The 16072-nt window shown below is 35.2% G+C and overlaps 3 protein-coding genes across 3 annotated transcripts; 2 read left to right on the forward strand and 1 right to left on the reverse strand.

Annotated features, from left to right (window-relative positions):
- Positions 1-1267: 1267 nt before the first annotated feature.
- Positions 1268-8545, reverse strand: LOC129799164 (GILT-like protein 1). Its single transcript, XM_055842841.1, has 5 exons — positions 8388-8545; positions 6302-6439; positions 6072-6242; positions 1501-1647; positions 1268-1439 (listed from the first exon to the last, which is right to left on the reverse strand). Exons 1-5 carry the CDS (start codon positions 8454-8456, stop codon positions 1341-1343), a joined length of 624 nt encoding a protein of 207 aa, XP_055698816.1. The 5' UTR covers positions 8457-8545; the 3' UTR covers positions 1268-1340.
- On the forward strand, positions 8518-10076 carry LOC129799156 (ras-related GTP-binding protein A). Its single transcript, XM_055842833.1, has 4 exons — positions 8518-8799; positions 8946-9045; positions 9104-9735; positions 9798-10076. The coding sequence occupies exons 1-4, from the start codon at positions 8782-8784 to the stop codon at positions 9981-9983; spliced, it is 936 nt and encodes a 311-aa protein (XP_055698808.1). The 5' UTR covers positions 8518-8781; the 3' UTR covers positions 9984-10076.
- An 82-nt stretch (positions 10077-10158) lies between these two features.
- LOC129799157 (beta carbonic anhydrase 1) lies at positions 10159-15759 on the forward strand. Its single transcript, XM_055842834.1, has 3 exons — positions 10159-10429; positions 10620-10704; positions 14802-15759. Exons 1-3 carry the CDS (start codon positions 10337-10339, stop codon positions 15389-15391), a joined length of 768 nt encoding a protein of 255 aa, XP_055698809.1. The 5' UTR covers positions 10159-10336; the 3' UTR covers positions 15392-15759.
- Positions 15760-16072: the final 313 nt, after the last annotated feature.

Below are 16072 nucleotides of genomic sequence, written 5' to 3' on the forward strand. Positions count from 1 at the left end.
TCAATCCGCAAATAGCGATAACATTATTTACTTTATCACTCTTTCAAACACATGTTTTTAAACTTTTAGTTCTTGAAATAAAAGGGGCAGATAGTCCTAACCGGCTTATATAGGTGAGATTCTTAACGTGAGCTAACTCGGAATGCATGCAAATTCGATTTAGAGCTGAAGTTGGGGGATGATATGTAGTAATTTTTGAGTCAAATTCGTGAAATAATATAAATTTTGTATTTAAACCAAAATATCTAGGATTTGGATGGACTGACAGAAAAGTGATATATAGGTGAAATGTAGACTTGAATGTTCTCTATAATTTTGTCAAAGAACGTGATGTTATTGGTTGCTCAGAAGCCGAGATAATCGTGGTTTGTTTTGACTATAGCGTCCACTAGGGACCCTAGTCCATGATGAACTTCGATTATGTCAGAGAATTGTTGAATTTTGTGAAAGCTTTTATTTTAACCTCAGTTTTAATGAAATTGTCGAATAAAAGCGATCATATCAATCAGTACCTGCGTACTGGACGAAATATAGACACAAATGTCGTCTACAATTATGTCGAAGTAATCATCAAAATCGGTTCAGCGACAGTCGAGATAATTGAGGTTATGTGATATTAAAATTGTTTTTTTCAAATTCACAATTTTTTTAAATAACTTCGTAGAATTTCGAAATTATAGATTTTTTTATATTAGCCGAGACACACTTGGGAGTATTATAACAGTTGACTTAGTTATTTCCAAGACACGTCAGTGCAAAGTAGTGGAGTGAATTTTTAAAACATCCTAGTTTAGAAACTGCTTTTTGTGTTATAAATCTGCCTGGTCCATGAAAAATGAAACGTAAGAATTCCTTATTGGAATAGTGAAATGCTTATTGATAGCTGGATCAGCTGGATAGTCTAATTTTTCCAATACAACAATCAATCCTAATCAACAGAGAGGCTCAACTATGTCTAGTGAATTTCAGAAAAAATCAATTATTGGTTATTTACTGATTCAAATTGATTTAGAATTTAGACTTATACGGGCTTCACACCTAAGGCTTAGCCATATGCTTAACTGTTATAATTTTTTATCAGTCCAAACATTTTTGAAAATTTAGCTAAGAATTGGATTATTAAGGACAAAATGACCTAGGATTCTGAAAGAGGAATACAATTGGTTTACCATTTAGGATTTTGAGACCTTCGGCAACTAGGCTAAACCTCTAGTCTGAAGACCGCTTTATGCTCAATAATTTCACTTTTGATTAAAACTAAATGAAATACTGATAGAAATGTATTTATTTGTCTTTATTTTCCCATATTTTTCACTTTCTTGGGAGATTATATTGCACTCTTATTTAATATGGCAAGCTAGGGGCTCATACTTGAGTTGCTCACAGACGACTTTCCTGAAGTCCTTCAGGGATCTTTCGTGGAGTGTTTTATCGAAAACCTTCAAAAGAGAGAAATCGAATATTAAATCTTCTTTTTAAATTCTTCATAAAAGATCTTACGTTATTGTAGACGATTGTTGGAACGAAATTGGTCAGTGGCAGGACACCATTCGTCCTTACTTCAGCATCCAACTGCAATTGAGTTCCCAGGGAACTCTGGTAGCATTGCTGGACACTTTGCCAGTCAACATCTGAAGAAGTTGCACACTGAAAGTAAAAAAGTTTTTTTGTGATGAAATTCACCTGAAGAGCAGATCAAGATAAGATTAAACCGTATTCTTAATACTCGAATAACGTCAATAAACTTAAGAGGTAATTAACGTAATTTTAACGACTTTACCGCGATAAAACCACTTAAGAAGTTGGAATAAAATTACACTGAGGGGTCGATTTACTCTGAAATGGCGGAATTTCGAGAAGATCTTCTAAAAACTAGTTTTCAGTTAATTTCTTCTTAATTTTCCTCCTGATCGTGGGTGGTCTTTTTTCGCAGATATTGCAGTTCAGACGTCGCACAAGAAAAAAAAACTATTTAATTCACAAAACGATCGACAACTGGCAAATTTATACTTTTTAAAGTTCCTTTTGCCTCGGAAACTGAATAAATTATACAAAAAAAAAAGATCTTCTTCATTGATGCGTGATATAAAAGTTTTTTATGCAGTTAAAGTGTTGGAATTCTTAATTAAGAATTCACGGCAGAAAGTTTCTTTCTATATCTTCCGAGTTCGTTGTGTAGACTCTTGGAATAAATTTAATAAAATCGAAAGACTTTTTTTTTAGCAAACTGAGGGGACAAAAATTACAGAACAACTTTCGCCCCCGATTGCCTTCATTTTAATTCATTAAAAGAGCAATAAGAGAAATTGCGCAAATATTTTTAGGTATACATTTGCATAAATAATTTTTTTTGGCGCTGGAAAATTTAAAGTGATTGAAGAATGTCTCAGGGACGCAACAGATGTGCTCTTGATTTATTTACCAAGAATAATTGCCAAAAGAAATTCGCTGACTGCTCGAATTCAAAATTTTATTTCTCTTTTATGAAATACGGCTTCCCGCAACTATTTCTATTTTAGCCAAGACAAACTGGGGTATATTAGAACAGACGGCAGGGAGGCTTTATCTCAGAAACGAACCACTAGAGGAGATTTCTTAAGACTAACCGGGAGCCAAATATTTTAATGTTTAGAACAGGACCTCACTGATGTACAGCCAAGTTCTTCAAACACGAATTCTTTAAATATGAACGACGGACGATTGAATTCAAAATAAAAATTTGAGGTTATGTGAAGAAAGTTTTGCGTGGAGTCTGAATTAGAATCATTTTTCTCCGGAGTTTCCTCAATATTATCGTATTATATTAACTTCCTCAACAAATTCCATTTATTTAACAATAAATTATGTCGATGTATTCCCTATTTTTTCCTGATTTAGGAAAAATTCATTTTACGTAAGTTCCATTACGTTTTTGAAAATATTGCTCACATTTTGAGGAATAAGAAAAGTCATTCCCAAATGTTCATATTTGAGAAACTTGACTGTATAATTCCCCTACAATCAAATTGTAAAAGGGGCTTACAAGTTTCTGTCAAATTTTCGATGCAATTACTAAGGTGTTCCCGAAGAAATTCGAAAATCTTCAGGTCAAAATTATTAAGATGCCGGACCTTATGCATTTTTTAGGTTATATCAAACCTAACCTTAAAATTATATCTTTTGTGTAACAATATCTTTTACAGTAGACTCTCACTCAATTGGACTCTTTCTCAATTGGGCTACCTTGCATTCGGATGTCTTTTTTGTCTCGAAAAATTATGTTGATAACTTTCACGTTTGATTAAGTTTGTCTATATTGAAAGAAATATTCTCAAATTTGCTGTAGTTCCTCTTGTTTTATCGTGATTCTTTATAATTAAACGCTTTTTGTGGAATTTCCAATGACATTTTGTACCATATATGCCCAAATGAGAGAGAGTCTACTGTATCTGACGCCTAGAGCGTTATTTGATCAATGATTTAGCCACATCAAAAGCAAAATTATTAAAAAAAAAAGTTTTCCATTTAAATGAATCACATTTTAAACACCAAATAGAATATATTCTGTCTCTCTGTCTATTTAAAATGCTCTGGATCTTCTGGATTATTTTGCAAATTCTACCAAAAATCGAATTTTCGACTTATTGTGTAAATTTTACATCGAATTGAACTTATAAATTTGCTTTTATTCACGTATTTTTTAAGGTTATGTCATGTATAACCTCAAATGGAATAATCATATAATAAACAATATAATCAGGCCCTAAAATAATGAATAATTATCGTAAATTTAAAGAGTTAGAAAATGCAAGAAATGTTGAAAGAAAAATTATAGCTTAACTCTGATACACTGTAGCTGAGGCACAATCTCTACCTACTTATCACGGAATTTTGTTTCATCCAATTATTATTTTTTTAATATTTAACTTACATAATGGATCCTATTTTCTTTAGCAAGATGACATTGAAAAGTTTTAAGGTTACCATAAGTCTAACCTCACAATTTTACATTTTTAACATGGCCAGGTTTTCTAATATAGAATTTTAAAGTTAATCATTTAGCCCCGATAAAAACTGAATAAACATAACCTTTATTTTCGAGGTTGAATCGTATAATATAATACTCCATCGAGTACAATTAGCTGGAAAAAGCAGCGTTTTCAGCGTATTTTTGCTGAGTCGATCAGAAACAATATGCTGACTGGTCAGAAATTATCGAACAAAAATTGCTAAACAATGGACATGACACTGCCTCACCGAGTAACGTTTTAAGGTTAGCAGAATTCTATTGAAATCGATTAGAATTTGGTGTTCCCTGAGGTGTACAATATAAAACTTTACTATAACCTCTTTTTTTTTTAACTATAAGAGCTTCATGGATAAATTTTTTAGGACTTCTCAATTTATTTTAAGTTTCTTTTTTGAAAATATTAGCGACATATTAAGTATTTTACAATATTTTTCTTTTCTCTCTCACTCTCTCTTTAAAAATATTTCAAACTGAGAAATTTGTAGAATTCTAACCCTAAAAACATTTTTAGAGGTTAGAGAAACTTTCAAATGCAAAACAAATGCTTAATTTTTTTGTAAAACCTTACAATATTCTGTTTAAATTCCCAAAATTAGAAAATATCTCGACATAACCACAATTTACAATCAAATAGCTTTTTTATAAGGTTATATTTAGTATAACCTCACACTGAAAAGTTAATTTCTTGTCTCTAAATGAAAGAATTAGGTCTGATATCTCTGAATATATTATGCGCAATCATAGAATTGTGCATTGTCTGAGGATCAAGTTTTTTATTATTCGAAATTCACTATGTTTTGAAGAAATATTCTAGAATATTCTATTTTTTGGATATCGTTGTCCCATTAAGGACGTCGTCCAATTAAGGACGATTGGATCATTGGTGACACAAAAAGAAATTTTTCTTAGAGCTATCTGAAGTTATGTTTGCCTCTAAAATGGCCAGAAAAAGTGATTTTTCTGACCCCAAAAACTATTGACCCTCTCATCCTAAAAGGGTTAAATTCTCCACTTTCTACACCCGGGACTAATTTTTCGCAGGGGTTTTTTATTGTTAAAAGTTAAAAGGACTTCTAGTGAGCATATTTCTCCACCGATTTGGTCAAATTTGGGTTCGTTGGAAAGGTCTTGGAATCCCTGATAATCTGATCCGATCCCAATCGGTTATAGATTGGTAATAAACCGATTATAAACCGATAAGTAATCTGTTCTCGAAAGAATATGTGCAATGCTTTAAGCTTAAGGCCTCTACACATTGGGAGCAATTTTCGGTAAAAAATTCCTTTTTGAAAGAAAATCGTCTGTACAGGCGTAAGTAGAAACGTCAAAATTCTGTCAAAAATGCAAGTTTTGACGAAAATTGTTCAAAGTATGTAGAGACACTTAGTGGCGATCGTATACATCGGTTCAAAACAATTGTAAAAAATATTCAATATCGAAAAATTGTACTTGGAATCATTTATAGGGGGAACTGGGACATTTTTAAAATGGTGTATCTTTCTCCTATTTTAAAAAGAAATTAAGGCTTATCGTAATTGGTTTATGAAGCTAAATTACATCACGCTAAGGTCCAGTTCTATTAAAAAAATAGGAGAAAAAATCCAACTTCAAAGGTACCCCCGTTCAAAGCTGCCCCATTTCCTCTATATATCTTCTGTTTCTCTGCTATCGAGCACTAAAAAGCAATCATCCCAGTAATTCACCTCCGGAAAATTCAATTTCCTGTTCTAAAGTGCGTAATATGTTTTAATGTAATTTCCCAAAGTGTCTTTACCAAAAATAGCCCATCTCTATCGCAATTATCACCGGGCAATATCTTATACTCAAATCAGCAATTCACTTTCCCATCGTCGCGCCCACGTTTATTGGTCTTTTAGCACGCAATTGCACCGTTTTCTGGAGAATTATTTAAACAAATTTACAAATGCGATAAACATTTTTACAAAATAAATTTGCAGTGACTCACTAATTGATCGTTTTCCCTTTCACTGTGTCTTTGGACAAATAATTCTGTGTATTTGACCCCTTGGTTGTGCAATCCATTTTAAGTGAATATACTCACGACTTCGCCAGTTGGTTCAGCTTGGAAGTTCATCTGACACGCCACGAAGTTCAGCTGCTCAGCTGGCTGATTGGGAATTTGGTGGAGGACACATGACTGGAGTCTGTTTCCTTCACATTCTGCTGGTCCATGCTGGCACGTGAATTCTACGGTGTTTCCATTTGGGTGGGACTTTGGCGGGAAGGGGAGTGGGGTTAGTTAGGAGTAGATTTAGAGTAGAATTGACTTACACTGCTCTTTCCGAAGGGTATAAATTCCACATCAATGAAATCCCTCAGTCCTGGATCCTGGACATTGGGATAGAGTTGATTGCTGATGAAGCGGATGCTGTCAGGGCAGAGGGATTCGTAGTAGACGGAGACAAGGACCTGGCGGATGGTCAGAAATCATGAGATTATGGAGATTATGCAAATGAAGCCGCGAATGTGGCTAAAGCTGTCTACACATTCAGACAAATTATTGAAATAATAGCATTTCAAAGTGACATTGAAAAGAAACTTCAATATTGAAGCGAATATTGAAACCAATATTTCAATAATTGCCTACACATTGAACAAGTTGACTTCAATATTAAAACTTCAATATTAAAAACACCAGTCTAGTTAGGAATTCACATATCTTCTGGGATTTCTTCAGTATTTTGTCAAGAACACCCAAAAATAACCAAGTTGGTCAGAGGATTCCTGGAGCTTCCTCCAGGAAATCCCAGATGCTGACCAAGTTGGGTTCTTGAGGAGATTGAACAAAATATATAACCAAATTCCAAGAATCTGGGATTTTCTGGAGAAAGCAGAAGAGATGTGTCCTGACTTGGATTTTGATCTTGAATGTGTTTTCATTCATGAACAAGGAAAATCCAGCTGTTCTGTGATGTTCTGAAGGAAGAAGATTTCTGATCCTGACCATTAAAAAATATTGAAGGAAAAATCAAATCAATTTGATATTTAGAATTCCTTTGAAATTTTATTTCAATGTGACTTTGAAATTTTTTATGGACATAGTTTTGCCTAGTTTGTAGCCATTCAAAATAATGAAATAAAATGTTCCATATTGAAACAAATATTTCAATATTTGCCTACACACTGGACAATTTTCTTCAATATTGAAACATTTATCGTCAGTTAAATCAGCATTTGTCGTAACTTTCTTTTGACAACTTTTCAGGAGACGAAATTTTCAGTTCAATATTATTTTTCTTAAAAATGAGCCCCGAATGCGATACTTTTAAGTCAAAATAATAAAAGTGGCACTAATAAACTGTAAGTTAACTCGAGAAAATCTTTATAAAATTATTTCAAAGCTGCAATATTGAGAAATATGTTAGAAGAAACACAATAATATTTTATCGTAACTTCCATCGTTTATAAAGCCGTAACTTCCAATGTATGGAGATCTTGGAAGTTACGACAATTTTCTAAAATGCATTATATCAATTTGAATTATTCTAGTGATAATAAGCGCCTTTATTTGACTAAATTTTTCAATAATACTGTTATCCCTTTCCCTAAAAGCTTTTATTTCATAAGTTTTATTGAATAAATTTTGTTCGCGACGTCGCTTGTTTTGTTTTGAATTAATGACAGATGGGTAGTGACTTTTTCTCACTTTTTTCTCACAAATATCGAATTAAATGATTTAATGTTGCATTATTCGCACTGCCTTTGGATATTTGGAAGAGTTTGTGAACGTTTTAATGAGAAATATTAAATTTTTGCTGCAAATTACAAGCCACGCGAAAAAGCAGAAGAAGTTACGGCAAATTGCTGATTAGAGCAAATTTTGTATGAAAATTTGTCGTAACTTTCCCAAAAATGGAAGTTACGACAAATTCTGATAAATTTTTATTAATTAAGGGCACTTACGATAATTTTTGTTTAAAATAATTTTTTAATGGGTCTATAAATGTTTCTTTTTCTCAAGTGAGTTTAATAAACAAAATTACGCCGATTCTAAATATGTATATATCCCAAAATCGCAAAAATGAAGTTACGACAAATGCTGATTTAACTGACGATTTGATATTGAAAAGAAATATTTCAATAAATTATGTCTAATGGCCTCTACACACTAGAGAAATTTTTGTCCATATTGAAGACTTTTTCCTGCAAATTTGCTGTAAATTTCTCTAGTGTGTAGAGGCCATAAAGGCGTCTACACATTGGGAGCAATTTTCGTCAAAAATTGCGTTTTTGACAGAAATTTGACGTTTCCACCTACAAGGCTGCAGGGAATTACCTTCAAAAAAGCAATTTTTGACAAAAATTGCTCCCAATGTGTAGAGGCCATAATGTCTATAGCCAGCTTAAGTTTCTTCACCTTTCCCTCGCATGGAGACAATTTGTGGCCAATGACCAGTAGAATTGCCACAAACACAAAACTTTTCATTTTCACTGTGTGACCCACTTTACACTTGGACAAATTCTCTAGTGCTCTCTTCTCAGAGTCTCTCCAACCACTGCGAAATTCCTTGAGAAACTGAACAAGAAATTTGATGACCCAGGTAGAAAAGGCGCGAGATTTTTCCCTCTCCACTTTTGGGTTTTTTTGCTCCATGAATTGATAGATGGCGCTGATGGTGGAGAAGGGAATATTGTGGAAACGTCAGCTGAGAGAAAGAAGAAAAAAAGGGTGGAATTTTTATGTTGAAGAAAATTTGTGTTTTTTAGAGAAATAACATTATCATTTGACCAAAAGTGGCGTGAAAAAAGTGATGAATATGAAGAAGAAGGTGAGTGTGGGTGAAATTGGGAGAAACAATTGGGATTTCTTGGTGAAATCTTCACTGGAAGTTGCAGTTGTTTTGTCTCCCAGTAAACAAAGAGGTTATTTGGTAATTTTTTGGCTTTTTTGGGGCTTCCCGGGGGGTCTCTGTAGGTACTTCTGATGGGGAAGAGTGGATCTGGGAAGACAAGTATGCGATCCATCATCTTTGCCAACTACATCGCCAGAGACACGAGGCGTCTGGGAGCTACAAGTAAACAATTTTGTTCAGGGTTTTTTCTGGGTGATAATGACCTTTTTCTTGTTCACAGTTGACGTTGAACACTCTCACGTGAGATTCCTGGGCAATCTAGTGCTGAATCTGTGGGATTGCGGCGGTCAGGAGTCCTTCATGGAGCAGTACTTTGCATCGCAGAAGGAGAACATCTTCCGGAATGTGGCTGTTCTTATCTATGTGTTCGATGTTGAGAGTCGGGAATTGGACAAGGATATGCACTACTACCAGTCATGCCTGGAGGCTATTCTGCAGAATTCACAGGAGGCCAAGATCTTCTGCCTGGTTCACAAGATGGATCTCGTGGCGGAGGATCAGCGTGAGCAGATTTTTAAGGATCGTGAAGATGATCTCAAGAGGCTATCGAAGCCACTGGAGTGCACCTGCTATCGCACCAGTATCTGGGATGAGACACTCTACCGGGCCTGGTCAAATATTGTCTACATGCTGATACCCAATGTCAAGGCTCTCGAATATTCCCTGGGCGTCTTTGCCAAGATTATCGATGCAGACGAGGTACTGCTCTTCGAGAGGGCTACATTCCTCGTGATCTCGTCATTTGAGCGCAAGGAGCATCGGGATGCCCATCGATTTGAGAAGGTTTCCAACATCATCAAACAATTCAAGCTCTCTTGCTCGAAGCTTGGCGCCAAATTCCATTCCCTCGAGGTACCATCTTTCCCCAGACACTCCCAGCAATCTTTTTTATCAACAAAAATCTCACTTTCCAGGTCAGAAACAGCTGCTTCGCTGCCTTCATTGATACCTTCACGAGCAATACGTACGTGATGGTGATAATGTCGGATCCGGGAATGCCGAGTGAGGCTACTCTCGTCAATATTCGCAATGCCAGGAAGCACTTTGAGGAACTGGAGAGTCCAAATAGCAACAGTCTCAACATAAGCTATCAGAACTGAAGGACATCCTATTCAATGGGGAAATATTTTTGATGAATTTGTTTAAATGAATAATTAAAGTTTATTTTGTTGTCACAATACGCAAAACAAAAATGTTTCTTGGGTATCTTCAATTTAACTCTTGCTAGGTTTCCCCTCGAAAAAACCAATCAATTGCCCATTGCGTCACCGTTCAAATGTCAGTGTTTTGTCAGTCGCGAAAAAATGAGTGTGCCTGTGCCAAAAAGTGCCTAGTTTTCCAGTTAAATTATCATATTTCCCAACATACACCACCGTGTTCACATCCCTTAGTCTTCCCTCTACATCCCTAAGATTAATTTGAGTGCATTCCTGTTGAGAATCAGTGGGGGGAAATGGAGAAAATCTTAAGGGGAATTATTCGGTATAGGGCCACAACGAGGAAGCAAATGGTGAAGGAATTTGAGCAAGTCAGAGATAATCCCCATGTAAGTTTCTTCGTAATTCATCAAAGCCTCTTGGCCTGATAAGATTGCCCCTCTCTGATACCCGGATTTCATGACCTTGATTTGTGGGCTTTTGCTCTCTCGCTCCCACTTTGTTTATCAACAACAGTGACGTCACGAACCACGTGGTTTGAGTAAACAAATTGATGAGGATTTTTCTCTGGTTTTTCAGCCCAAAGCTGTGTTCTTTACGTGTATGGACAGTCGGATGATACCCACGAGATTTACAGAGACACATGTAGGGGACATGTTTATAGGTGAGTAGAGCTTTTCTGATAATTCCTTTCAGGTAAAAATCAAATTGGAATGTCACTTTTTCCTCGTAAAAGATTTACGATCCCAGTTTGAAATGCTCTAAAAACGCCAAATGCGGATTGTCCTCCTCTAAACCGGTTGCAAGTTAAATAAAAAATTTCAAGACCTTTCAGAAAAATCTAAATTTGACCAAATCGGTTGAGAAATAAGCCGTGTCTAGAAGGATTTAAATTTAACTTTGAAAAACTCGAAATGACAAATCGTGAAAGCTAGGATTTCTATAAAAACAAATAAAAAAAACGGATTTTGAAAGGGATAGAGAGGAATTAGGAAAAATACTAATTTCAAGATAATCTTGACTGTAAGTTTGAGCTCGAGCTTTGCGTTCTCACAATAAAAATTCTAAATTCTCGATTTAATTTGCTACATTACATCGCGGCTGCAGCAGTTTGGAGTGATTTCCTAAAAGCCGGATAGCGCTGAAAGTGGGACAATGAAAGGCGGCTTAAGTACACAAATCAATGAGAAATTGAGATGCTTTTTAAGTGTCCGTATTTCTAAAAATTATCCTAGACGAAATGCTCGTATAAGTTTAGCTTATCTTGAATATATATCCCGTCCCATATATCCCAACAGAGTTGAGCAAGAACCGTTTGAAACCGAACAAACGTCAAAAAAATTAATTTTGACGTTTATTCGGTTTCAAACGGTTCTTTCTCACTCCTGTATCACACAAATAAATGAAATTCTTTTTGAACGAATGAAACGGTTTTGGAGGGGATCAAAAGGGTCAATGAGAAAAATAAAAAACGACAGGAGATAATCTTGACTTTGGAGAGGAGGGGTCGCCGAAGATCGAGAATTGATACCTCTAATCTTCAAGTCTGTTGTAAAATGAAAAATTTACCCATTTTTGCCTTTGACAAAAAACTCTATCTTGAATTTTTCCTACAATAGTGCGACTCCAATGGTACTAATTTCCAGTAACGTTAAAGAATCATATATACATGGGATACATAGAGTTGTTGAACTCGTATTATTTTTATCAAAATGAAAATTCTTTTTTAAGTCTTTATCCACGTCATGCGGGCGGTTGGGATAATTTTACGCATACATAACTCTAAAAAATATAAAATTTTGAGAATTAAGATGAATATACTTGGAATGTGATGCGTGTTCTCAGATAGATAATATCCAAGAAAAATAATCGCACATTTGCTCTACGCCAAAAAAAAATTCTCTGATCTACGCGTGCCTCATTGACTGAGGCAGAATCCTTAATTTTTTTCTGCACAGGAAAAAGAAAAAAAAAAACAGTATGACGACTTGTGCAAACTTTGCTCCTATAAGGAAGGTTCGCACAATGGAGATTGTAGGTTCGTCGTTGCATAATTTCCTGGAATGTCTTACCTACAATTAAAGATTATACACCGCTTGTTGTTTTCAAGCCACATGAATCCGCGGAAATCATCACTGCACTAAGGTCTTTAAAACACTGTTTTTCTGTTTGGACCTATTATACAGTATAGGGAAAATTGCGCTACCTTCGGACAATTCAATTTTTTTCGATGTTCCTAATGCATTTCACCCATAGCTCTTTTCTGGGAATTTGAGGCATTGGACCAGCTAATAAAATTTAATATTATAATGGGGTAATTTCATTTGAAACACATTGAAAAAATGAATTGTTCGAAGCTTGAGTCGTCCGAAGGTAGTGCGCTTTTCCCTTGTTACTTGCGAATTTTCCGCCACCGCGAAAACAATTTCCCTCCGGTGCAAAACGTTATTACGTATCAACCCACTTAATACTTTCATCCACTGTGTTATTGATTTTTTTTGGGAAATGAATTTAACTGAGAGATTTTGGGACAATTTTGTATTATTTGTGATCCTAGAACCTGGAAAAGAAGGGCTACGCAACTTACTTTTGCAGTGATTATGGGATTTATGAATACCTTATGTTATGGTTAAGAATTGCTGAAACAACTCCCTGCAATCAAAGAGAAAATTCTTATCGTTCGAAGGCTGGAACAATGCATGCGAACCATGCCTACCTTCCCTTATAGATTCAAAAACGTGCAGCAAATGAATTTTTAAAAAAAAAACTTCAGTCACCGAAACTGCTCCACTCTTGTCTATTTGTAACATAAAGCGATTTTATTTATTGTTTAGCAATGTATCACTTCCATAACAAAATATTCCTAATTGCCAGTTTTTTTTTTTGCTCACCGTTTATCGCATTTTCGTTTTATTTCTTCAATTTTCTTATATTATTTTCACCGAGTATGAGATAAGGTAATACGAAATCAAGAATTTACGTAAGAATTGCCATAAAAATTCGTAAATTAACGAAATACGGTGAGCATTTTACTGTCAATGTGATTCTGCCCTTATTTCGAAATCGGCACTATAGATCTCTTTCAATTTCGGGTACGTGTTAGAGGTAGCCTAGGCGAACCTTTTCGTCCAAAGATGTTTTTTTTAAACTGCCGTAGCACATTACAAGATAACCGCAGGACACCAATGTTCTTTTCGGAAGCGTCAGTGAGAAGGTATCAATTCAGGAAACTCATCCTCAGTTCTCCAAAGTAAAATTTCGCCCAAACTTACCTAGGACAGGAAAATCTCCATTTTGAATTATTGAAGGTCAAAGATCAATAAGTCTGCAGGGCTCATTTGTTAATCGATTTGGTTAAATTTGGATTTTTTGGAAAGGTATATAAATTGCGAAACCTATTGCATTGGTCTTAATCGGTCATGAATCGGTTGCGTACCGCTAATTGAATAATTTTTTTCGGAAAGTATTTTTTTCTTGACCATAAGTTTGTTACCGAGCTAGAGGTCAAATGGTGAGAGATATCGACTTCCGGTCTTCAGTGATTCCCCCAATAAGTCAATGTTATCTCTACGTTGTTTCCTCTTTTTATCTCTCTACCCCTTCTTTCTCTAAAAGTCAGGGGCATGATGTTTTCTATGTTACCTATATGTTTCTAGCGAGCCGAAAAAACTTTTGAGTTTATTAGCTGTTTTCTGTCATTGTAGACTGAATTAGCAAATAATACAAATACAAAATAAAAGCCAATTTAATATAGAATAGGCCACCAAACATCCCAAATTAGCAACCTACGTAGTTTTGGAGATATCTCGTGAAATGTGTACGAAAACAGGAAAAAAAATACACTAAAACTGGTCGCATTTTCCAGAGCTAATGTCACCCCCTGCTAAAAGTTGTATTAAATCTTTTAATGCAGAGGTGAGCAAGAACCGGTTGAAACCGAATAAACGTCAAAATAAGTTTCTCGAGGTAGCGTTTTGACAATTGACGCATAATTTTCATTTGACGTTTATTCGGTTTCAAACGGTTCTTGCTCAACACTGTTTTAATCGTTTTAATAAAAAAGAATGATATGAAAACCTTTTAATTTTTTTTGAATAAAGGTCTATAGGGGAAAGTACTCTTCCTTCGAACGTTCATGCCTTCGAATAATGTGAATTTTCTTTAAATTTTCCTAAGAAACTTACACATTTCTTTTAAATATTAGTAAGGTTTTAATCAATTACTGATAATTATGTCAGAATCAGAAGTATGTGTAACTCATACTTCTGAGTATGAGTTAAATAAATGAATATAGCCGGTTTTTGCTTTGAGCATGATGTATAAGTTTATGTTTATGTTTATAACGTCGTAGCGCAGCAGTATGAGATGATGATATTTGGAATCTTTTCATTCTGATTTTAGCAAAAATAAAGTTAAATAATGTTAATTAGTGTTACTCAGCTGTTGATTTGGTTTTGTTTATCATCCTTCAGATAAATTAATAGTCTGAAGTTCATTGTCATTTTATTGTTTTTTGGGATTTGGGAAGAATTTGTAAAATGTAAAATTTAAATAATAAAAGAAAGACACATCGAAGGTTTTTCCATCAAATTTACATAAATTAAAATGCTTTTTATCTATCCATTATTTTATTCATTTCCCTTGGACTTTTTTCATGCTTCTCAGTGGAGAAAATTTGGGTTCTAAGGGTCAGTGTCCTTAGGCAAGAAGCAGGAAGTTAAGAGGAAGTAAGTTGTAATAAGAGAAAATTTCTTGTTGCAGTACGAAATGCTGGAAATCTCATTCCACATGCCCATAATTTCCAAGATGAGTATTTTACGTGTGAGCCAGCTGGACTTGAATTGGGATGCGTTGTCAATGACATCCGGCACATTGTGATTTGTGGGCATAGCGACTGCAAAGCCATGAATTTGCTGTATCAACTGAGAAATCCCGAATTTGCATCCCTGGATAATCGTCGGATTTCTCCGTTACGTGCTTGGCTGTATTCCCATGCGAATAGCAGTCTCCAGACTTTCCTCAAGTGGCATCAGTCTGGGGGCAAAGATCCTCTGATCTTCTCGTCAGAGACACCACTGCGAAAGGTTGTTGCGTACATTGATCCCGAGAATCACTTTGCAATTGAAGATAAGCTGAGTCAGGTGAACACTCTGCAGCAAATGGCTAATATTGCGTCCTATGGATTCCTCAAGAGGCGCCTGGAGACCCATGACTTGCATATCCATGCCCTTTGGTTTGATATCTACACCGGAGACATTTACTTCTTCAGTCGCGCTGCCAAGAGATTCCTGCAGGTTGATGAGGCGACTGTGGAGAGGTTGCTGGAGGAAGTTGATAGGTACTACTCCTGAGGATTGCTTCGTAGCTCCGCCAAATGCCAAAGCAAAAAAGCTCAATATCTGTGGTGCTTTAAAAATGTGCTTTCTCGAAGAGATGCTACTGCCCTAGTTACCAATATCTCTCTCAAATTGTTCCTAGGAGAGGCTTCTGCTGTATTTTTATACATTTGTACATTACATAACTTCATAATCTCACGATAAAACTATATTTTTGTATTTTCTAGGGGGTATAAATAGGTGAAATTGAACCTAACTTTGAAGTCAATTGGATGCATTTATAACCAAAAAAATTGTAGGAAAATTATTAGACATTACATGACACACGTATACGTTAATATAGCACTTTGGAGGAATTTTAATAAATATAATGTTGGAAATTATTATTATTTAATTGCTTTTATTTCTTTTTTGCTTTAGGATATTTTTTTGGCGGGAATGGCGGGAAGCTGATTGCTTACATTTGAAAGGTTTTCTCAGTGATCCTTGAATCGTGCGCGTTTTTGTTTGAAGACTTTTCAGTGCAGGAAAATTGAAGAATTTCGGTTAGAAAACTCGCGGAAAATTGTGAAAATAGTTACAAAGACAACCAGAGAAGTGCTTTCAAGTGTTTTTAGTGATAAATCTGGACAAAATCACCCGGAAATGCCAAAAGATCCCAACCAAGTAAGTTCCAACCTCAAATTCCAAAATGTC

Source organism: Phlebotomus papatasi, chromosome 1 (assembly GCF_024763615.1).
Source record: "Phlebotomus papatasi isolate M1 chromosome 1, Ppap_2.1, whole genome shotgun sequence".
In the NCBI taxonomy this organism is placed as follows: domain Eukaryota; kingdom Metazoa; phylum Arthropoda; class Insecta; order Diptera; family Psychodidae; genus Phlebotomus; species Phlebotomus papatasi.